This window comes from Rhopalosiphum maidis, chromosome 3 (assembly GCF_003676215.2).
Source record: "Rhopalosiphum maidis isolate BTI-1 chromosome 3, ASM367621v3, whole genome shotgun sequence".
In the NCBI taxonomy this organism is placed as follows: Eukaryota; Metazoa; Arthropoda; class Insecta; order Hemiptera; family Aphididae; genus Rhopalosiphum; species Rhopalosiphum maidis.
Window position 1 is genome coordinate 72,356,802 of NC_040879.1, and position 25,042 is coordinate 72,381,843.

Sequence of the window (25,042 nt, forward strand, 5' to 3'; positions counted from 1 at the left end):
GCATCAATTCAATAACTTGGTCATAAGAAAATTAAAAATAATGTATAACTAATGCAAGTTTATATATATTAGATAATTTAATATAATAGTAAGATATTATAAATAAACTTTAATACTATCTAGTAGTAAACTATACTAGATGATATAATCAATTAATATTATATACCTTGAAAAATAAACATATTCTGCTCAGTTCTTCATCAGGACCTAAGAAGCCCCATGCAAGTAAAGGTGACATTTGTTCAGATATGTTGTAAAAATGATGCATAAAACCATTTGGATACTTCAATTTACTACGCTGGGAACGGAGTACTGACCATACTGCAGTTGATAAAGCCTAGAAAAGGCAAAAATATATATAGTTAATATTATATTAAAAATTCTTAAATCATATAAAATGAAAAGAGCCATCACCTACTACTACTGAATAAAGATTTAAAGCCAACATAATAATAGGATCTTATTCTTCAGAACATGTGTAATCAGGCCTGTTGATAGAGGGGGGAGAACTGTGAGGAGGAAAGGTAGGATTCCTCTCGGGCCTAAACGTTTAAAGGGGCTCGAAAAAAGAGGCACCGTAATTAATTATATAATTCGAACAATTTTTTTTTGCTTATTTACAAATTTTAGCTGAAGGTATGTTAACCAAATGATAAAATAATATCATATATATATATATGTGTAATATGTGAAAACTATTTCACGAAAAAGTAATTTGTGTAAATTATTTGTTATCGTGTCATTTGCATCAATACTCTATATAATATGCTCTATTTACGGTTTTACCAAGCGAACAGTACACGGACAATTTTCAGTACTTTGTGTTTTTGATTGCTACAAGTTACAATAATATTAAAACTAATTTTTTTACAAATTTGTGCTTTTACTTTTTTATTTAAAATAGAAAAAATATATATATTTGAATTTTATTTGGTCTTGTGAGGGGGTAGGAGAAGGAGGGTGACCGTGACTCCTGGAACCACTACTATAATAATAATAGGGGGCCCTTAAGCATTTTCCTCCTAGACCTGAACTTTTCTCTCCACGGCCCTGTGAGTAATACATTCTTAGAACAATTAATGATAACAATTAATTTGTTAAAGTAAAATATATTATATTCAAAGTGATTATAGTGCATTTTTAAATATGATATAATTTGACATACTGTAACTTTTCTGTAATTTATATATACCATAGCAATTTATTATATTTATTGAAACATAAAATGTTTAATACATTTTTACATAATACTAGCTAAACAATTTTGTACAAAAAAAGTAACATGTAATTTGTAACAAAAAATTTGTTAACCATTGTACTCAACCATTTTTATTAATTACATCTGTGCCGTACTCAGTGATCAAAGCATAGTGCTAATATGTATACATTTTTATTTCAAATAATACTCATAATACTTTCAATTATACTTAATTGTTTTATACACACAATTTAAGAATATTCAATGAATTACTCTTTGAACCTTCTTGGTATTTCTAAAATCAGATCAATTAATAACATTTTCATTATATTAGTTGAGTAATTTTTAAATATAAACTACAACCAAGCACATTTTCCTTTTTAAAAAAATAAATGTAAAATACCGAGTGTTTCATTTTAATTTATTAAAGACCGCTTATTATTTCAAAATCTATTAACTTTTTGAATTTATTTTTTTTCTACATAATTCTAGACAAAATAAAACAAGATATTTTTTTTAAAAAATTACTTTTTATAATCATATATACTTTTTTTTTTAAATATACTGTTTATTTTGTCCTGAGAATTATGTAGGACAAAATATTTTTAAAATTTTGGAATAACGAGGGTTGTTGATTAAAAAAAAATCACCCTGTATAATATATAGAAGTTATTATTTTATTTGTTGTGTTCCATACAAAATGTAACCTGACAATAGGCACATTAATATGATGTAACATGATTAGGTATATATGAGTGCCGCGCTCACTTCTCTAATTTTTACTAATAAATAAATAAATAAGTGAGCTACGGCAAGCCAAACATATTCTTTAGTCTTGTTGACTTTATACATTTTTGCAGTGGCTCAATACATAGTATATAATTTAGGAAAGAATTAATATGTATATATATATATATAAATTCAGTATTACGGTTTCTTTAAATCTTTTGATAACCAACGATTTTGTATTACAGCAATCAACCGATGTAGGAGGAGCTTCAAGATCTTCAAATGCATCCATTAAAATGTAGTCCATAACAATATATAAAAGTCATTTTTTCCACCCCTAGTTGACAATCATTTTCAGCCTCTGTCCAGTGAGCATCAGTTTTTGCCCAACCAACATCTCTTCATAAGCTAAAAGAAAATCCTTAGGATCCTACAATAAAATAAATAATAGTTTTATAGCTATATATCAATAATAATATTAAGACAATTAGAGAGATACGCTGAAGAAGCGTAGGAAAATACCAGTGGATTCAGAAAAGGAAGATCAACCACAGACCATATATTTGTAGTAAGACAATAATGGAAAAGCACTATGAATACCCAAAGGATCGTCACATGGTGTTTATGACTATAAACAAGCTTATGATAGTGTTGACAGGGAAAGGCTATGGGAGGTACTCAGGGTATTTGACATCTCTATAAAAATTATCAAAATGGTAAAACTATGCAACAGAAAAACGTATAGTAGAGTAAAACTTGGGAATGAACTGTGTGGCTTTTGAAAACAAAAGTGGACTACGACAAAAGGATGGCATGTCATCCAAATTTTTTAACATGGCATTAGAAAGTGTGGTCCGAAAAATGTCAAACGGAGAAGCCTGGTCACTTGAAGAGGACTACTACTACTTGAATATGCAGATGACATCATAATCACTGAAAATACTCAAGCAGAAGTTCAAACAAATCTGAAGAAATTAATAATATGTAATAATATAAGTAAAAATATGGGTCTAGTAGTAAATGCGAAGAAGACAAAATACATAGTGGTAACAAGAGGACCAGAAGATAGCTCCAATCTTATAGTAGAAAATAATGAATTCGAACAAGTTTAAAGAATTTAAGTACCTGAGAGTAACTCTAAACAACAAAAATATTATGCACGAAGAAATAAATGTAAGGCTGAATGCAGCAAATCGATGTTATTTCGCAATGGAAACCCTCTTTAAATCAAAAGCGATATCAAACAATGTTAAAGAAAAATTTCATATAAGCTACATAAGACCAGTACTGACTTATGCACGTGCCATGTGGTCACAACTGGAGAGGTGATGAAGAGAAATTAAGAAGATTTAAAAAGAAAATCCTAAGAAAAATACATGGTCCAGTATTTAATACTGAAACACAACAATGGAAATTGAGATCAATGCCCAGCTAGAAAACTTATACAAAAAGGAAAATATTGTGCAATTTATTAAAAGTATAAGAATGCAATGGGTTGAACATGCATAGCGAGCAGACAGATGGCTAATAAAAGAAATAATGACTTGGACGTTAGTGGGGAAGAGATCAAGGGGAAGACTACGAAGAAGATGGATAAACAGCACAAATGAGATATGAAATGTGGTAGCCCAAGAAGGTAAGGCTGATTAGCAAGTTATAGCGTATGACAGAGAGAAATGGGAGGAGGTAGTTTTGGTGGTAAGATACTCAATGGATCGTAAAGCTGGATTAAAAAAAATATATATTTATAGTATAACATAATATTATGAAAAAAAAATAATACTTTTTCGGCAAATAAAAATATATCAGTTAATATACGTCTCCCACAATCCGAAAACCACATTGAGTTTTTTTCATTCTTGAATAAATGTTCAAAAGCTTGACGGATACAGTGTAATTTACAGACATATTCTCTATCTGAAGCACAATTCACTAATGTTGTTCGATAGCTCCTAAACAAAAATAATAATCTATTAAAAACTGATTAAAATATTGTTAAGAGAATATCAACACAATATTTGTTTTTCTTTTTCAAACCTAAGTGCAATATAGATAAAATGCATTTACATAAAATGATTTTTAATGATTTTTGAGTTTTCTTAAAAGTAAATCACCTGTTAAAAAATTATGATATAAAAATATTTATGAGATTTTGATTTTGATATGCTGGTTTTAAATTGTATTTTATTAAATAGTTTTGTTTTGAAACAATATTCAATTTTTAAACAAAACAATATAATATCATACCTTAAGCAAAAAGAAAATGATTTTGGGTAAATACATTATGTTTATATTGGGTCAAAGAGAGAAAAAAACAGTGCCTGCAATCTTCTTAAATCATTGTACAATCATAATAAAATACTCAAATAATACGTGTTTGATTAATAATAATTTAACAAAAAATTTAAAAATATTACTTACCTGCAAGCAATGCCTTCAATTTCAGAGTACCTTAAAGCATTTTGATATAGATAATAGTTGTCAAAATTTAATTCTTCAAATTCTCTCAAATTTGCTACCTAAAACATTAAATTACATAGTTATTATGACATTGAGAAGAAATAATAAAGATTAAAATAATATGAAAATCATCAAGGTCAAATAACATATATTTATCAACTTTAATAAAATTATAATTTAAAACAGAAGTCATCATATATCTTTGTATAGTAGCAAAGTCAGATTTTAAAATGAACTATGCATACATCATTATTTTTACAATTGTACTACTTCAGGAAATAAAGCATTTAGGTATTTACTTGAAATGTATTTAAAAAAATCTAAGCATTAACATAGTCATTATTGATATTAACAAAGAAATCATAATAATAAGATACCAAAAAATAGTTATAAATGAAATATTATTACAGTGGACACTTATAAGAATCACTTCAGGACCAGCACAAAGTGAATCTTATAACCAAATGAATAGGTGAAGTTGGAAAAAAAAATTTTTAATTACATATTTATTTTATGAATTTAATTTTGTATTAAAAATGTAAAATACGATAAAATTTTGTTGTTCATACACACATTATAAGCATGAATCAAAACCAGAAATAACCCAAAATGTTTATTTTTTACCATTTTTTTTTTTTACAAAATTTGAGTCTTATAGCCAAATTTTTTATAATGTATTTGGATACGTCTGTGCCGTTCCAGACGATTTTGAATCTAATAAGCGGCGTCCACTGTATTATTACATATTATTTTTTATAAATTATAACTAGGGCTCGGGACTTATAGGAGTTTGCATGTTTTTAAATAATCAATAAAAACATAGCTTAGTATTAAAGAAATTTGTTTCACAGTAATACAAATTTATAGTTGCATATTTTGCATGTTTGACCATTTTTTATATGAAAGGGTAAGTTTTTAATACCTAACTTAAGAAAATATCTAATAGTTCAATGTAATTAGTACTATATTAAAAATATTCAAATGTATTCAATTTAAGTTGTTTTTTAAACAATTTAAATATTTTTGTTTTAGACTAAAACTCAATGTAAGATGAAAACAAATCTAAAAAAAGAAAATAATTATCTTGGATAATTAAATAAAAATGTATCTATTTATGTATCATATCTACAAATATTATTAGTTATTAGAAATATACTTTTTTTAAACAATGATTCTTTAGGACATAAATACATGCATATTTTAAAGTTTTTTAGGGCATGAATTCCCTAGCCCTAATTATAATATAATATAATTTATATCAGCAGAGTATATTTTGTAACTCAATCAACATATGGATGTGATTTGAGAAACGTAATTCATTTAATGTAAGCCGAAAGGTTCAACACCTTTTTCCCTCAATTTTTTCAATAACAGATTTATCTTTTTATCATTTTGTTTAATTCAATTATTACTTGTCTTAAAATAATCAAACAAATACAAGAAATAAAAATGTGAAAAGTAATGACATGGTTCTTTTAATTAATTTGAAAATCGATCTATGACCCCATTAAATACATCTGACTATCGGTAGAAATGCGAGTGTATGTGGATTTGAAACAATTGAAACTGCTTTTAGCTAGTAACCACAGATATATAATAATATATTAACTAGATAGCCATCTTTATTTTATCATTGTAGTTTACAATTTGTTATAGTGCAAAAAGTTACCTCATACATTTTAAGTAAATATATGGTTCTTTGTTAATGAATTTAACACAATTTTTTTAATACAAATATTGTTACAATTTGTTGTTAAGAAAACCTAAACTATAGTCCGAATTAGAGAGCCTTAATAATAATTTATTATCAAGGCTCTCTAGTCTGAGTTGTTTATTTACTAGTTAAAATAGAAGTATACATAGATATATAACTGGTTTAAAACTATCACATGTAAACATAGAATATAATTGCTTATACATAAGCTTCAATATCTCTATGTATATTAAAGCCATATCAGATATCAGTACATTTTTTGAAATAACAATAACACCAATTATTAATACACCTAAGAATAATAAATTACAGTAAACTTCTATTAAGAAACTTAAAAAAAATCATTTTAGTAAATGAAATTCATGCAAATATGTAATAATATATAATATGTGTATAATTTTAATAAATTAATTAAAATAAAAAAAATCAATTATATCAAGACGCTCGAATAGTGTCTACTTCATACACGTTATCAAGTGTTATACATTTTATCAATTAGAAGATCAATTGAATCCAAACAAACTAAGATGCCAATTTAAAATGTGTACAAAATAAATTATTAAATTAATTTTGTTTGTTAAAACAATTTAAAACAGTTTAGAGCATTTTTTATTTTGCATTTGTCTTTTATGAATAGATTTTATAGATTTAACTGTCTTAAAAGACTATAATTTACAAACTTATTTTATTTTATACACATTTTAAATTTTTATTTTGTTTTGTTTGGATCCAAAATTAAATTTTGGTAAGGATGTGATGTCACACTATTCTTCTATAATACATGTATAAATATTTTTTTTTTGTTCTATGTTGTCGAAAAACTTTCTAATGTCCTGTTGAACAACTTTTATACCATTTTGATAATAAAAATATTATCATTTATTAAAAGACTTAAAGGTATCATTTGGATGAATGTAAGTCTCAAACACATACCATAACTTTGTTTAGGTTTGGATGAGAGAAATGAGGTTCGCCTATGTCTTTTTCTTTGTAATCTTCACAGAATCTCATCATCTTTTAAATATTCAGTAACAATAACATTTTTTTATCCACTCTTAAAAATGTATCTATTGGTATCAGTATGTCTTCATTAATAACACCTATTACTTGCAACTGATTTCAACATTTTCAATAGAATCCATTGTTCTACTTTTTTCTTGAATTGGCCTATCTGAGAATCCTGCTTTTTTGAAACAATTTCTAATTGTGATTTTAAAATTTTATTTTGCTTTACATTTGAAATTTACAAATTGAAGTTCTGAGATTAATGAAATTTTTCAGTAAGTTGACAGTTTTCCAGCTTTGAAAGGAGTTTCTTAAGAGTCATTTGTCAATAGTGAATTTTCAAATTTTTTTTTATCACACTAGTAATTTCAATGTTGTATTAAGGTGAAAAGAAGAGAAAACTAACTAGACATTTACTAGTTTTGTCGTTGAATCATGCAGGTGTACTGGCTAGTTGTCTAAAAAGAGAACAACTTTTCTAATTATCCAAAGTTTAATTTTTTTTCCAAACATATTAGCACATACAACAACAGTTACATGCTTTTTATTATTTTTTCCTTCATAGCATTTATCATTTTTTAACGTTAATGTCTTGTTTGGTAAGCACTTGAAAAAAAGTGGTTTCATCCATGTTAAATATATTATTGTGTTCGCAATATTTTAAAATGTTGATTAATTTAGATTCAAAAACAATAATCTTCTTCTGAAACGCTATAACTCCCTCCTGATAAAATTTTTATTGTCATGCCGTGATATTTTTTTAATTTGTCTACACAACCAGAACTGGCATGAAATGTCTCAAGTCTCAAAAGTCGAGTATATTCGAATGCTTTTTCTTGTAAAAAAGATATATTTTTATCATGCATCATTTTTACTCACTTTATAACTGCTTTGTCTACATCATTTATTTAAACGTTTTAAATAGTTTTATTACGCTCTCCAAGATCTCTGCACTTTTTATAATTGTATCTTGATTATTGTCGATACTGTACTAGATAGAATTCCAAATTTTTCAACGGTGACTATTTTTCGCACTCCATTTTCCAGTTTTTTCATCAATATAATTATAATCTGTACTTAAAATGTTTCTTCTTGATTGGCTACAATTTTTAAAACATACAACGCACACTTATGAAAGAACGGCGACGACAAACTAGCTAACAGCCAATTTAGTTATTGGTAGATCACATGTTACATATCAAAATCAATAACAATAGTCTAAGGCAGGAATGGGCAACTGAAAGTTATTAGAGGGCCAATTTTTAGAAAATTAAAATTTAGTAGGCTAGAGCATAGAGAGCAAAAAAAAGGTCATTCAAAATATTACGTATTTTAATTTAGCACAGACGTAGCATAAAGTATAGATGATTGACTTTGAAATTGTATGATGTAATTTGAAAATGTTGTGCGGGCCAGATAAAAAAAGGTTCTGAGGCCCGTGAGCCGCCAGTTTCCCACTCCTGGTCTAAGGTAATAATATTTAACAAGGTATGATTGCGTAAGATTGAGTGTATACTCTCATTTATGTAATTGACAAGTGTGTAATTTACAAAACAATAGTTTTAAATTTGCTGTAGAAAATAATACAAAATTAATTTGAATAGAAATTTTTTTGAATGAAAATCTCATAATTTCATAAAATATTTTGTTACATGTAGTTTCATTAAGAGGACATCATACTCGCATATGTTGTCTATGTCTTCCTAACATATACCATACCAAATTTTCGTTCAGCAGAACACATTTTATGTTGTTAGTTTCAATATTGGAATCAATTTACCTATTATCAAACTTAAAGGTAAGAATATTATCTAAGGCATTCCTTATAATTTACGATTGCAAGACAAAAACTGCACATATAGATATTACGTCTTCTTTAAATGAAAATTTGTTAAATAGAGGTTCTACTATATTTATAAAAACACCACAATAAAAAGAAATCAAGGGAAAGTAGATTCAACTATTGATCCCCCCTCCCATTACATTCATTCTTATATACAAGAAATAATTTTAAAATAAACTAATATCCCATAATAATATATTATAAAATATGTTTTTAATACTTAAAAAATTATAATGCCGTGTTGCATTAAACTAATCATTAGATTTATTTAATGAACTCTTTTATTGAAATATTAAACCTTTTTACTGAGCCATTTTAATTCTACAAACAGTTGAATAAAAATGCATTAGTTTGAAACATGATACTGTTACGAACTCAATGATAAAAAATATCTATATGTATACAATTTTGTTCCCATATATTGTTCAGTGTGGTGACATGTTTTCTGTTTAATTAACAACGTAAGCGTGTGGAAATCAGGACAAACATAGTATTATTTAATTTAATTATTTAGATATTTTCACATGTTGTTAACTTCGTAGAAAAGTCAAAACTGATGAATCGACAAAAATATTAAAACTTAATGTGAGGCCCCTCGTAACAATGGAATCACTATCACCATGCCCACCACTCTGATGTATTGATACTATATAAGAGACACCAAGACAAGAACTCAGACGGTTAGGCAAATTCAAGACATTTAGAGGATACTCACAGTCTTGTCTATCGACATTTTGGAGTAAGGTCACAATTTGCTGAAATATATAGTGTTTAAATTTTAATTATTTTAATACAAAATACATAACTTACATCTGTGCGTGCTGATACAAAACTATCTACTGACGAACGACGATCATCAAACTTCAATGTGTCACCATTTCCATTCTGCTGAACACGAAATAATACTGACCTCTAAATTAAAAAAAATAATAATAAGATAAATTGCAATTAGTTATATAATATACAACATTGAAAAAAATAAATATATTAAATTCTTACTTGATCTAAGAAAAGTAATTGACATTGATCTTGTAATGAGTAAGCAGAGTCCACTAAAAGTTGAAGTTCTTTACAAAATTGAGAATCTTCAGTGGACATAAGTTTATTGGATACCATCGTTGAATTATTGCCAGAAAATGCTGTCAATGCATCTTCCCAAAATGATATACTACAAGCTAATGATTCCATTCCTTAACCAAAAAAAAAAAAAACAATTAAAATAATTTGACTTTAAATAATTAAGTATAACAAACCAAACTTTTAAAATATTACTTACCCATTACACCTAGTTGTTGAGGTGCAGTATATTTAACTTCTGAAGATTTACAATGGCTTGGAGAATCTTGAGTTGAAGATATCACAGATGCTTGTCGATTGGTAGATTTGATGCTAGGACTTAGTGATCTATGGCTAGTTCTAAAAATTCTAAAACTAGATACTGAAACACAAAACATAATTATAATAAATGTAATTGTTTGTTTTAATACACATTTTAACTTACCTGAAGGTACATCAATATTAGCTTTTCTTTTGTCATAGGAATAATGTTTGATAACAGGTGCCGATTCTCGGGAATACTTTCTTCTTTTCCAATAATTTCCTAATACCACAATTAATGTAGTACTTATAACTAATCCCATAGATATAGATACACGGAAACCCTGAAATAGTAAAAAAAAAAATTGTTTAAAACATTAAAAACTAATGTATTTTCTTGAACAAAAAATTAAATTAAATAAAAATCATGAAATTGTTTTAATTTTTTCCTAAAATTTAGCTCGATAATTTATAATAAAAATATACATTAGACTAGTATTTTTGCAATTTACATAAATATTCATTTTCAAATGATAATTGAGTGTATTATGCTTTAATGTAAATAAATTTATATAAAAATTGAAAAATTAAATACTGAGTATAATAAATATATTATCAAAAGATAAGATAATAAATTTATGAGAATCACATTACTATTTGATCTTTGTGATGTTTATTAACAACTTTACTTAACTCTGTAGAATAAAAAAAAAACTAACTTCATTAATTATTTAACAACTCATACATATAGCATAGTGATACATAAACTTACTATTCTATCCTAATACAAGAATTATTAGAAACTATTTTTATCAATAATACTACTTGGAGGCAAGTTAAAAAAAAAAAAAAAAAAAAATAATCATTAAATTGTATAATTCTACAGTAGTTTACTGATTTATTAAGTACTAGGTATTTATATTTATCTAACTAATCGTTAAAATATGATTGGTAAAAAAAAATAGTGAACTATATTGTAAGCCATAATAGAATTGGAAACTATATTTGGCATATCCATTCTTTTGTTGGCTACTGAACAAATATTTGTATAGGTAATTGATATTGATTATTTCAATAAAAATTATATAAACAAATTATGGACATACCACACCATTAATAAAATAAAATCGAAAACTACAATTCATACAATTGATATTATAATAATAAAATATGAATAAGTAAATTTAAAAATATATAAAGTGTCATTTAAGTACAACGATATTAATATTTTATGAAACTATTATTTATGAACTAATTATCTACATTATTTCCAATTTTTTATAAAATTACTTATTTTATTAAATAAATTATTATACAATATTACCTATTTTAATACAACTTAAGGTATCTTAAAAAATATTTTAGGTATAAACATAATTTCAAATGTAAAACAAGTTACCTAGTCCAAAACCTACTGTTTTTTGATTTTCTAGTTTAGGTAATAGGTACATCTACTTTATTCAGGTAAAAATATAAAAATGTTCATAAAGATTTATAGAAAAATAATGGTACTTAAGTAAAAATAAAAATAGTTAGTAGTATCAAAATAAAATATAATTAAAAACAGTCATTCTCAAAGTGGGAGATAGCGCCCTCCCTGTGGGTGTTGATAGTCTTCATGGGGGCGGTATAAGACCCTAAGAAATGTTGGTGACGTTGAAACAGGATAGAGGGGCAATACTGATTAAAAGTCCTATGTACTTTTAAACTTCAAACTAAAATTAAATTCCTACTACATATCCTCATAATTGATTTTACGCCTGTCATAGCCGGCATGAAAACTATACTGTCTTTAAATACACTACAACATTTTTAGGGGGCGCTGGAAAATTTTTGAGAATCAAAGTGGGCGATGCATGAAAAAAGTTTGAGAACCTATGATTTAAAATAATTCTAAGTAGTTATAAATAGATGTCACTAGAACAAATTCAAAGTATGTAATTAATATTGCCATTATCAAAATAATTACATAAACAAATAACACATAAAATATACTAATTGATAAAGTAAATAATATCATACAATTTCAGTTTTAAGTAGTAGATTATTTAATTACAATACATTTTAGGGACAAATATTTAAAATACAATGTTAGTGATAAAAATTTACTTGAAGTAGAAATACTGCAAACAAGTAATAATTGTTATGAAATCAACAATATTAAATTAATCATTGACATTTATGTAAACATACAATCAGAACTACAACAACAAATGAAAACACAGACAGAAAATATGAATTTTTTTATTATTCATCAAGTATACCTAATATTATACCTAAGTAAATTTATAATTAAATGATGATCTATTTGGCTTCTTTTAAACGAATACAATTAAAATAATAATAAATATTATTTCACTTTACAGCCCGAAAGTGAATTATTATACGAGCCAGTAGTCGGTGTTGCAATAAGCGCAGTTTTGAAAATCAAAAATGACGTAATTAATATCCTAATAAGTCAAAAATTTCGAGGTAAGATTGACTTACATGTTCCGAGATATGCTTTCGCAAAATTCCTGTAAGTTTGGTCAACGGGTACAAGACCAGGGCAGACTTTTTGCCGCACATAGTTCGGAGGCTGATTGATTATTGGCGCACGACGTTTTGCACATAATTTGTGGAAATAAGAAACATACTAATAAATAAAATATCAACTATAATGTACATAAAGCAAATAATAATTTTAATGTTAAGTTGTATTTCTACCGCCGATCGAACTACGAGGTTGTGTTGTTGCGATATGCGGGTCTCACTCACTCACCTCAACATAAACGAACCGACCTGGTTATCACAATCACGAGTTGAGGATCTGTGATAACGAGGTACAGCTAATCACAACTTCGGTAAAGGTATCTAAGCAACTCTCGATTAAAGATAATCGCGATAACCCGGTTCTCGGTGAGATAACAGCACATACACATAATAATTTTATTACACAATTTAAGGTAGACTAAAGAGAGATGAATCATGGTTTATTATTTGAAGAATATTCCGCTAGCAATATTTGAAAAGGTAGTGCAGGGTTCTCAAACACATGAAAAATCAACGAAATAAACCAAAATCATGTTTGACCGACAGTTAGCGCAAAACAACATCAATACAAAACAACTTAAGCAATATCAGACACCAGTTTGGTAATTTTTTAAATACTTAAACAAGTCCGTAGCTTCATTTTAAATGATATGAAAATATTGGTATTGGCAAGGAATATAATAATATGCAATCAGAACGCAGTAAATCGACCTTGGAAAATGTAAGTTAATGTCATGAAACCCTGACCAATAGATTAAGAAAATAATATAAATTTCCCGTTATCAACGTTCATACATACATTGAAGCTGAAACTTCTTAACCCTGCATAGCTTGTGCATCTTAATAGAACGTCAGTAGTCGCGAGGATTACAAATGTAATCCAATTTTTTTTTTGTTATTATTGATAAGTTCTAAATTTTTATTGAAGATTTAAATTATAGTATGATTTTTTCCATGTCTGAATTACTCAGTGTTGGCCACGTACTAGTTGTCATATATAAATTTTAGTATTCCTTATGGTGTGTTGTAGTGTCATTTTATAATTCATATATAAAACATATTTAACGGACAACATTTTTTCAAATGACTATACGGCAACTCACTCAAGGAATTCTGACGCATGGATTCACTAATCTCACACGTGGGAAAGTATCAACATCCTACGTTAATAATGGACTCAAGGATGTCGAGAATATTAAAGGTTCTATGCACTGTACGTATAATAGTTACTCAAAGTAAATAATATTCAATTGATAGAAATGCATCAAAAAATTGGTGTCATGAATCCCTGACCATTACATTAACTAAATGATTCTAATTTCCTATTATTTACTTTCATATATTTCAGTTTAGCTGATACTTCATCAACAATATAAAACGTGGTTTCTTATGATAAATTTGACGAACATTAAAAATTCATAATTTAAATGCATATAAAACACTGAATTCTCAAGTTATTCTCCAACCATTATACGAATTTAATTGACTACATATTTTTAGATGGATGTACGGCAGTTCACTTTAGGAATTCTGATGCATGGATTCACTTATTTCACACGTGGGAAAGTATCAACATCCTATGTTGCAAATGGACTAGAAGATGCTGAGAATAATACATGTTATATGCAATGTACGTGTAATGGTTATTGAATGTAATTGATAGGAAATGAATAGTAATGTAACAGAAGTTTAGTGTCATGAAACCCTGACCATTACATTAAGTAAATAATTCTAATTTCCCATTATTAACATTCATAAATTTCAAATAACCTGTTACTTTATAAACATTATAAAACTCAGTTGTATTTGATACTTTTGACTCATATAACAAATTCATAATTTAAATGCTTATAAAACACTGAATTCTCAAGTTATTCTCCAACCATTATACAAATTTAATTGACTACATATTTTTAGAAGGCAGTACGGCAGATCATTTAAGTCACGCTGATACATGAATTCACATTTCTCACGCGTGGGATAGTATCGACAGCCTACGTTGCAAATGGACTAGAATATGCTAAGAATAATACGTGTTATATGCAATGTACGTGTAATGGTTATTGAATGTAATTGATAGGAAATGAATGGTAATGTAACAAAAGTTTAGTGTCATGAAACCCTGACCATTACATTAAGTAAATGATTCTAATCTCCCATTATTAACTTTCATATATTTCAGTTAGGCTGATACTTCATCAACAATATAAAACGTGGTTTCTTATAATAAATTTGACGAACATTAAAAATTCATAATTTAAATGCATATAAAACACTGAATTCTCAAGTTATTCTCCAACCATTATACAAATTTAATTGACTACATATTTTTAGATGGATGTACGGCAGTTCACTTTAGGAATTCTGATGCATGGATTCACTTATTTCACACGTGGGAAAGTATCAACATCCTATGTTGCAAATGGACTAGAAGATGCTGAGAATAATACATGTTATATGCAATGTACGTGTAATGGTTATTGAATGTAATTGATAGGAAATGAGTAGTAATGTAACAAAAGTTTAGTGTCATGAAACCCTGACCATTACATTAAGTAAATGATTCTAATTTACCATTATTAACTTTCATAAATTTCAAATAACCTGTTACACTATAAACATTATACAACTCAGTTGTATTTGATACTTTTTACTCATATTACAAATTCATAATTTAAATGCTTATAAAACAATGAATTCTCAAGTTATTCTCCAACCATTATACAAATTTAATTGACTACATATTTTTAGATGGCACTACGGCAGATCACACAAGGCATGCTGAGACATGGATTCACATTTCTCACACGTGGGAAAGTATCAACATCCTATGTTAATAATGGAATTGAAGATGTTGAAAATAATAATGCAATGTATGTGTATTGGTTATTGAATGTAATTAGTACTAAATTAATAGTAGTGTAAAAATTGAGATTTGTTAAAAATGTGAATTAAAATTTTGTAAACACCTTTAGTTTGTTATTATTACTGTTAAAGATTCCTTTAGCTATAAAATTCTCTTTATTTTTACTACTTGTGTATACGATAAACAAGACGGAATTCACAAATTCATATTTTAAGTTGTATATAAAACACTCTAATATTAAGTTAATGTTTAAAAAAGTTGTCCAAATGATGAAATAAATGATTGTATTATACCATTATTAAAATCGTCACCCGTTTCATTTAACCTCATGCTTTGGACACACTATAAAACATACTATTGGCAAATAATACAAATTCTTATTTATTTCAATTTGAATATGATCAATTATAGGATATTGTACAAGTGCATTCTTTAAATACACTATTTTTACGTTATAATCAAACAAAACAATCCAGTAGATTTGTACTATCTTATATGGTTTATCAATATTATTATTTGTTATCATGGGTAATACGTTTTAATTTCGTATATTATTGCAGTTTTACATTTATATTATGGGTATATGATTTTCAGCTGTAAATTGTTTTCAAATTTTTTGTAATAAGAATGAAGTTTGTCCGTTAGTTTTTTTCCACATCTGAATTAATCAGTGTTGGCCGCGTACTCGTTGTCATATATAAATTTTAGTACTCCTTATGGTGCGTTGTAGTGTCATTTTATAATTCATTTATAAAACATATTTAACAGACTACCTTTTTTCAGATGACAATAGAGCAGTTTACTCAAGGAATTGAGACGCATGGATTCACTTATTTCACACGTTGGAAAGTATCAACATCCTACATTAATGGACTGGAGGAGGTCGAGAATATTGCAGGTTTTATGCAGTCTACGTATAATAGTTACTCAAAGTAATTAAAATTCAATTGATAGAAGTGCATCAAAAAGATGGTGTCATGAAACCCTGACCATTACATAAAGTAAATGATTCTAATTTCCCATTATTGACTTTCATAATTTTCCAATAACCTGTTATTTTATAAACATTATACAACTCAGTTGTATTTGATACTTTTGACTCACATTACAAATTCATAATTTAAATGCTTATAAAACACTTAATTCTCAAGCTATTCTCCAACCACTATACGAATTTAATTGACTACATATTTTCAGAAGGCAGTATGGCAGATCACTCAAGTCACGCTGATACATGAATTCACATTTCTCACGCGTGGGATAGTATCAACAGCCTACGTTGCAAATGGACTAGAAGATGCTGAGAATAATACGTGTTATATGCAATATACATGTAATGGTTATTGAAAGTAATTGATAGAAAATGAATAGTAATGTAACAAAAGTTTAGTGTCATGAAACCCTGACCATTACATTAAGTAAATGATTCTAATCTCCCATTATTAACTTTCATATATTTCAGTTAGGCTGATACTTCATCAACAATATAAAACGTGGTTTCTTATAATAAATTTGACGAACATTAAAAATTCATAATTTAAATGCATATAAAACACTGAATTCTCAAGTTATTCTCCAACCATTATACAAATTTAATTGACTACATATTTTTAGATGGCAGTACGGCAGTTCACTTAAGGAATTCTGACGCATGGATTCACTTATCTCACACGTGGGAAAGTATCAACATCCTATGTTGCAAATGGACTAGAAGATGCTGAGAATAATACATGTTATATGCAATGTACGTGTAATGGTTATTGAATGTAATTGATAGGAAATGAATAGTAATGTAACAACAGTTTAGTGTCATGAAACCCTGACCATTACATTAAGTAAATGATTCTAATTTCCCATTATTAACTTTCATAAATTTCAAATAACCTGTTACACTATAAACACTATACAACTCAGTTGTATTTGATACTTTTTACTCATATTACAAATTCATAATTTAAATGCTTATAAAACACTGAATTCTCAAGTTATTCTCCAACCATTATACAAATTTAATTGACTACATATTTTTAGATGGCAGTACGGCAGTTCACTTAAGGAATTCTGACGCATGGATTCACTTATCTCACACGTGGGAAAGTATCAACAGCCTACGTTGCAAATTGACTAGAATATGCTAAGAATAATACGTGTTATATGCAATGTACGTGTAATGGTTATTGAATGTAATTGATAGGAAATGAATAGTAATGTAACAGAAGTTTAGTGTCATGAAACCCTGACCATTACATTAAGTAAATAATTCTAATTTCCCATTATTAACATTCATAAATTTCAAATAACCTGTTACTTTATAAACATTATAAAACTCAGTTGTATTTGATACTTTTGACTCATATAACAAATTCATAATTTAAATGCTTATAAAACACTGAATTCTCAAGTTATTCTCCAACCATTATACAAATTTAATTGACTACATATTTTTAGAAGGCAGTACGGCAGATCATTTAAGTCACGCTGATACATGAATTCACATTTCTCACGCGTGGGATAGTATCGACAGCCTACGTTGCAAATGGACTAGAATATGCTAAGAATAATACGTGTTATATGCAATGTACGTGTAATGGTTATTGAATGTAATTGATAGGAAATGAATGGTAATGTAACAAAAGTTTAGTGTCATGAAACCCTGACCATTACATTAAGTAAATGATTCTAATCTCCCATTATTAACTTTCATATATTTCAGTTAGGCTGATACTTCATCAACAATATAAAACGTGGTTTCTTATAATAAATTTGACGAACATTAAAAATTCATAATTTAAATGCATATAAAACACTGAATTCTCAAGTTATTCTCCAACCATTATACAAATTTAATTGACTACATATTTTTAGATGGATGTACGGCAGTTCACTTTAGGAATTCTGATGCATGGATTCACTTATTTCACACGTGGGAAAGTATCAACATCCTATGTTGCAAATGGACTAGAAGATGCTGAGAATAATACATGTTATATGCAATGTACGTGTAATGGTTATTGAATGTAATTGATAGGAAATGAGTAGTAATGTAACAAAAGTTTAGTGTCATGAAACCCTGACCATTACATTAAGTAAATGATTCTAATTTACCATTATTAACTTTCATAAATTTCAAATAACCTGTTACACTATAAACATTATACAACTCAGTTGTATTTGATACTTTTTACTCATATTACAAATTCATAATTTAAATGCTTATAAAACAATGAATTCTCAAGTTATTCTCCAACCATTATACAAATTTAATTGACTACATATTTTTAGATGGCACTACGGCAGATCACACAAGGCATGCTGAGACATGGATTCACATTTCTCACACGTGGGAAAGTATCAACATCCTATGTTAATAATGGAATTGAAGATGTTGAAAATAATAATGCAATGTATGTGTATTGGTTATTGAATGTAATTAGTACTAAATTAATAGTAGTGTAAAAATTGAGATTTGTTAAAAATGTGAATTAAAATTTTGTAAACACCTTTAGTTTGTTATTATTACTGTTAAAGATTCCTTTAGCTATAAAATTCTCTTTATTTTTACTACTTGTGTATACGATAAACAAGACGGAATTCACAAATTCATATTTTAAGTTGTATATAAAACACTCTAATATTAAGTTAATGTTTAAAAAAGTTGTCCAAATGATGAAATAAATGATTGTATTATACCATTATTAAAATCGTCACCCGTTTCATTTAACCTCATGCTTTGGACACACTATAAAACATACTATTGGCAAATAATACAAATTCTTATTTATTTCAATTTGAATATGATCAATTATAGGATATTGTACAAGTGCATTCTTTAAATACACTATTTTTACGTTATAATCAAACAAAACAATCCAGTAGATTTGTACTATCTTATATGGTTTATCAATATTATTATTTGTTATCATGGGTAATACGTTTTAATTTCGTATATTATTGCAGTTTTACATTTATATTATGGGTATATGATTTTCAGCTGTAAATTGTTTTCAAATTTTTTGTAATAAGAATGAAGTTTGTCCGTTAGTTTTTTTCCACATCTGAATTAATCAGTGTTGGCCGCGTACTCGTTGTCATATATAAATTTTAGTACTCCTTATGGTGCGTTGTAGTGTCATTTTATAATTCATTTATAAAACATATTTAACAGACTACCTTTTTTCAGATGACAATAGAGCAGTTTACTCAAGGAATTGAGACGCATGGATTCACTTATTTCACACGTTGGAAAGTATCAACATCCTACATTAATGGACTGGAGGAGGTCGAGAATATTGCAGGTTTTATGCAGTCTACGTATAATAGTTACTCAAAGTAATTAAAATTCAATTGATAGAAGTGCATCAAAAAGATGGTGTCATGAAACCCTGACCATTACATAAAGTAAATGATTCTAATTTCCCATTATTGACTTTCATAATTTTCCAATAACCTGTTATTTTATAAACATTATACAACTCAGTTGTATTTGATACTTTTGACTCACATTACAAATTCATAATTTAAATGCTTATAAAACACTTAATTCTCAAGCTATTCTCCAACCACTATACGAATTTAATTGACTACATATTTTCAGAAGGCAGTATGGCAGATCACTCAAGTCACGCTGATACATGAATTCACATTTCTCACGCGTGGGATAGTATCAACAGCCTACGTTGCAAATGGACTAGAAGATGCTGAGAATAATACGTGTTATATGCAATATACATGTAATGGTTATTGAAAGTAATTGATAGAAAATGAATAGTAATGTAACAAAAGTTTAGTGTCATGAAACCCTGACCATTACATTAAGTAAATGATTCTAATCTCCCATTATTAACTTTCATATATTTCAGTTAGGCTGATACTTCATCAACAATATAAAACGTGGTTTCTTATAATAAATTTGACGAACATTAAAAATTCATAATTTAAATGCATATAAAACACTGAATTCTCAAGTTATTCTCCAACCATTATACAAATTTAATTGACTACATATTTTTAGATGGCAGTACGGCAGTTCACTTAAGGAATTCTGACGCATGGATTCACTTATCTCACACGTGGGAAAGTATCAACATCCTATGTTGCAAATGGACTAGAAGATGCTGAGAATAATACATGTTATATGCAATGTACGTGTAATGGTTATTGAATGTAATTGATAGGAAATGAATAGTAATGTAACAACAGTTTAGTGTCATGAAACCCTGACCATTACATTAAGTAAATGATTCTAATTTCCCATTATTAACTTTCATAAATTTCAAATAACCTGTTACACTATAAACACTATACAACTCAGTTGTATTTGATACTTTTTACTCATATTACAAATTCATAATTTAAATGCTTATAAAACACTGAATTCTCAAGTTATTCTCCAACCATTATACAAATTTAATTGACTACATATTTTTAGATGGCAGTACGGCAGTTCACTTAAGGAATTCTGACGCATGGATTCACTTATCTCACACGTGGGAAAGTATCAACAGCCTACGTTGCAAATTGACTAGAATATGCTAAGAATAATACGTGTTATATGCAATGTACGTGTAATGGTTATTGAATGTAATTGATAGGAAATGAATAGTAATGTAACAGAAGTTTAGTGTCATGAAACCCTGACCATTACATTAAGTAAATAATTCTAATTTCCCATTATTAACATTCATAAATTTCAAATAACCTGTTACTTTATAAACATTATAAAACTCAGTTGTATTTGATACTTTTGACTCATATAACAAATTCATAATTTAAATGCTTATAAAACACTGAATTCTCAAGTTATTCTCCAACCATTATACAAATTTAATTGACTACATATTTTTAGAAGGCAGTACGGCAGATCATTTAAGTCACGCTGATACATGAATTCACATTTCTCACGCGTGGGATAGTATCGACAGCCTACGTTGCAAATGGACTAGAATATGCTAAGAATAATACGTGTTATATGCAATGTACGTGTAATGGTTATTGAATGTAATTGATAGGAAATGAATGGTAATGTAACAAAAGTTTAGTGTCATGAAACCCTGACCATTACATTAAGTAAATGATTCTAATCTCCCATTATTAACTTTCATATATTTCAGTTAGGCTGATACTTCATCAACAATATAAAACGTGGTTTCTTATAATAAATTTGACGAACATTAAAAATTCATAATTTAAATGCATATAAAACACTGAATTCTCAAGTTATTCTCCAACCATTATACAAATTTAATTGACTACATATTTTTAGATGGATGTACGGCAGTTCACTTTAGGAATTCTGATGCATGGATTCACTTATTTCACACGTGGGAAAGTATCAACATCCTATGTTGCAAATGGACTAGAAGATGCTGAGAATAATACATGTTATATGCAATGTACGTGTAATGGTTATTGAATGTAATTGATAGGAAATGAGTAGTAATGTAACAAAAGTTTAGTGTCATGAAACCCTGACCATTACATTAAGTAAATGATTCTAATTTACCATTATTAACTTTCATAAATTTCAAATAACCTGTTACACTATAAACATTATACAACTCAGTTGTATTTGATACTTTTTACTCATATTACAAATTCATAATTTAAATGCTTATAAAACAATGAATTCTCAAGTTATTCTCCAACCATTATACAAATTTAATTGACTACATATTTTTAGATGGCACTACGGCAGATCACACAAGGCATGCTGAGACATGGATTCACATTTCTCACACGTGGGAAAGTATCAACATCCTATGTTAATAATGGAATTGAAGATGTTGAAAATAATAATGCAATGTATGTGTATTGGTTATTGAATGTAATTAGTACTAAATTAATAGTAGTGTAAAAATTGAGATTTGTTAAAAATGTGAATTAAAATTTTGTAAACACCTTTAGTTTGTTATTATTACTGTTAAAGATTCCTTTAGCTATAAAATTCTCTTTATTTTACTACTTGTGTATACGATAAACAAGACGGAATTCACAAATTCATATTTTAAGTTGTATATAAAACACTCTAATATTAAGTTAATGTTTAAAAAAGTTGTCCAAATGATGAAATAAATGATTGTATTATACCATTATTAAAATCGTCACCCGTTTCATTTAACCTCATGCTTTGGACACACTATAAAACATACTATTGGCAAATAATACAAATTCTTATTTATTTCAATTTGAATATGATCAATTATAGGATATTGTACAAGTGCATTCTTTAAATACACTATTTTTACGTTATAATCAAACAAAACAATCCAGTAGATTTGTACTATCTTATATGGTTTATCAATATTATTATTTGTTATCATGGGTAATACGTTTTAATTTCGTATATTATTGCAGTTTTACATTTATATTATGGGTATATGATTTTCAGCTGTAAATTGTTTTCAAATTTTTTGTAATAAGAATGAAGTTTGTCCGTTAGTTTTTTTCCACATCTGAATTAATCAGTGTTGGCCGCGTACTCGTTGTCATATATAAATTTTAGTACTCCTTATGGTGCGTTGTAGTGTCATTTTATAATTCATTTATAAAACATATTTAACAGACTACCTTTTTTCAGATGACAATAGAGCAGTTTACTCAAGGAATTGAGACGCATGGATTCACTTATTTCACACGTTGGAAAGTATCAACATCCTACATTAATGGACTGGAGGAGGTCGAGAATATTGCAGGTTTTATGCAGTCTACGTATAATAGTTACTCAAAGTAATTAAAATTCAATTGATAGAAGTGCATCAAAAAGATGGTGTCATGAAACCCTGACCATTACATAAAGTAAATGATTCTAATTTCCCATTATTGACTTTCATAATTTTCCAATAACCTGTTATTTTATAAACATTATACAACTCAGTTGTATTTGATACTTTTGACTCACATTACAAATTCATAATTTAAATGCTTATAAAACACTTAATTCTCAAGCTATTCTCCAACCACTATACGAATTTAATTGACTACATATTTTCAGAAGGCAGTATGGCAGATCACTCAAGTCACGCTGATACATGAATTCACATTTCTCACGCGTGGGATAGTATCAACAGCCTACGTTGCAAATGGACTAGAAGATGCTGAGAATAATACGTGTTATATGCAATATACATGTAATGGTTATTGAAAGTAATTGATAGAAAATGAATAGTAATGTAACAAAAGTTTAGTGTCATGAAACCCTGACCATTACATTAAGTAAATGATTCTAATCTCCCATTATTAACTTTCATATATTTCAGTTAGGCTGATACTTCATCAACAATATAAAACGTGGTTTCTTATAATAAATTTGACGAACATTAAAAATTCATAATTTAAATGCATATAAAACACTGAATTCTCAAGTTATTCTCCAACCATTATACAAATTTAATTGACTACATATTTTTAGATGGCAGTACGGCAGTTCACTTAAGGAATTCTGACGCATGGATTCACTTATCTCACACGTGGGAAAGTATCAACATCCTATGTTGCAAATGGACTAGAAGATGCTGAGAATAATACATGTTATATGCAATGTACGTGTAATGGTTATTGAATGTAATTGATAGGAAATGAATAGTAATGTAACAACAGTTTAGTGTCATGAAACCCTGACCATTACATTAAGTAAATGATTCTAATTTCCCATTATTAACTTTCATAAATTTCAAATAACCTGTTACACTATAAACACTATACAACTCAGTTGTATTTGATACTTTTTACTCATATTACAAATTCATAATTTAAATGCTTATAAAACACTGAATTCTCAAGTTATTCTCCAACCATTATACAAATTTAATTGACTACATATTTTTAGATGGCAGTACGGCAGTTCACTTAAGGAATTCTGACGCATGGATTCACTTATCTCACACGTGGGAAAGTATCAACAGCCTACGTTGCAAATTGACTAGAATATGCTAAGAATAATACGTGTTATATGCAATGTACGTGTAATGGTTATTGAATGTAATTGATAGGAAATGAATAGTAATGTAACAGAAGTTTAGTGTCATGAAACCCTGACCATTACATTAAGTAAATAATTCTAATTTCCCATTATTAACATTCATAAATTTCAAATAACCTGTTACTTTATAAACATTATAAAACTCAGTTGTATTTGATACTTTTGACTCATATAACAAATTCATAATTTAAATGCTTATAAACACTGAATTCTCAAGTTATTCTCCAACCATTATACAAATTTAATTGACTACATATTTTTAGAAGGCAGTACGGCAGATCATTTAAGTCACGCTGATACATGAATTCACATTTCTCACGCGTGGGATAGTATCGACAGCCTACGTTGCAAATGGACTAGAATATGCTAAGAATAATACGTGTTATATGCAATGTACGTGT

At 27.7% G+C, this 25,042-nt stretch overlaps 3 protein-coding genes and 1 pseudogene across 7 annotated transcripts; 3 read left to right on the forward strand and 1 right to left on the reverse strand.

Annotated features, from left to right (window-relative positions):
• LOC113558335 overlaps positions 1-13,013 on the reverse strand; it is a 14,049-nt pseudogene extending 1,036 nt beyond the window's left edge.
• Positions 13,014-13,041: 28 nt separating this feature from the next.
• LOC113556042 lies at positions 13,042-19,002 on the forward strand. Of its 4 annotated transcripts, none has more exons than XR_003405434.2 (8): positions 15,612-15,671; positions 16,448-16,665; positions 16,862-16,997; positions 17,279-17,408; positions 17,696-17,825; positions 18,113-18,285; positions 18,530-18,659; positions 18,947-19,002. XR_003405434.2 is itself a non-coding variant. In XM_026960763.2 (5 exons), the coding sequence occupies exons 2-4, from the start codon at positions 13,919-13,921 to the stop codon at positions 17,383-17,385; spliced, it is 330 nt and encodes a 109-aa protein (XP_026816564.1). In that variant the 5' UTR covers positions 13,042-13,519; positions 13,829-13,918; the 3' UTR covers positions 17,386-17,408; positions 18,113-18,127. The 4 variants fall into 4 exon arrangements, 1 of the variants encoding a protein (XP_026816564.1); XR_003405433.2 differs by having other exon boundaries at positions 18,113-18,242; XR_003405435.2 differs by lacking the exons at positions 17,696-17,825; positions 18,113-18,285.
• Positions 19,003-19,008: 6 nt separating this feature from the next.
• On the forward strand, positions 19,009-22,358 carry LOC113556045. Of its 2 annotated transcripts, none has more exons than XM_026960768.1 (5): positions 19,009-19,068; positions 19,845-19,959; positions 20,259-20,394; positions 20,676-20,805; positions 22,344-22,358. In XM_026960768.1, exons 2-4 carry the CDS (start codon positions 19,882-19,884, stop codon positions 20,780-20,782), a joined length of 321 nt encoding a protein of 106 aa, XP_026816569.1. In that variant the 5' UTR covers positions 19,009-19,068; positions 19,845-19,881; the 3' UTR covers positions 20,783-20,805; positions 22,344-22,358. The 2 variants fall into 2 exon arrangements, with proteins under 2 accessions (XP_026816569.1, XP_026816568.1); XM_026960767.1 differs by lacking the exon at positions 22,344-22,358 and adding an exon at positions 21,510-21,524.
• A 47-nt stretch (positions 22,359-22,405) lies between these two features.
• Positions 22,406-24,919, forward strand: LOC113556044. The gene is made up of 5 exons (XM_026960765.1): positions 22,406-22,465; positions 23,241-23,355; positions 23,655-23,790; positions 24,072-24,201; positions 24,905-24,919. Exons 2-4 carry the CDS (start codon positions 23,278-23,280, stop codon positions 24,176-24,178), a joined length of 321 nt encoding a protein of 106 aa, XP_026816566.1. The 5' UTR covers positions 22,406-22,465; positions 23,241-23,277; the 3' UTR covers positions 24,179-24,201; positions 24,905-24,919.
• Positions 24,920-25,042: the final 123 nt, after the last annotated feature.

What these genes read in the sequence shown, in the direction of transcription:
- LOC113556042 (XM_026960763.2), top strand. Translation starts at nt 13,919, where the DNA reads ATGGATTCACTAATCTCACACGTGGGAAAGTATCAACATCCTACGTTA. An exon ending in TATTAAAGGTTCTATGCACT is followed by an intron (nt 14,012 to 14,298) that starts GTACGTATAATA and finishes ACATATTTTTAG; the next exon opens with ATGGATGTACGGCAGTTCAC. An exon ending in TAATACATGTTATATGCAAT is followed by an intron (nt 14,429 to 17,278) that starts GTACGTGTAATG and finishes ACATATTTTTAG; the next exon opens with ATGGCAGTACGGCAGTTCAC.
- LOC113556045 (XM_026960768.1), top strand. Translation starts at nt 19,882, where the DNA reads ATGGATTCACTTATTTCACACGTTGGAAAGTATCAACATCCTACATTA. An exon ending in GGAGGTCGAGAATATTGCAG is followed by an intron (nt 19,960 to 20,258) that starts GTTTTATGCAGT and finishes ACATATTTTCAG; the next exon opens with AAGGCAGTATGGCAGATCAC. An exon ending in GTGTTATATGCAATATACAT is followed by an intron (nt 20,395 to 20,675) that starts GTAATGGTTATT and finishes ACATATTTTTAG; the next exon opens with ATGGCAGTACGGCAGTTCAC.
- LOC113556044 (XM_026960765.1), top strand. Translation starts at nt 23,278, where the DNA reads ATGGATTCACTTATTTCACACGTTGGAAAGTATCAACATCCTACATTA. An exon ending in GGAGGTCGAGAATATTGCAG is followed by an intron (nt 23,356 to 23,654) that starts GTTTTATGCAGT and finishes ACATATTTTCAG; the next exon opens with AAGGCAGTATGGCAGATCAC. An exon ending in GTGTTATATGCAATATACAT is followed by an intron (nt 23,791 to 24,071) that starts GTAATGGTTATT and finishes ACATATTTTTAG; the next exon opens with ATGGCAGTACGGCAGTTCAC.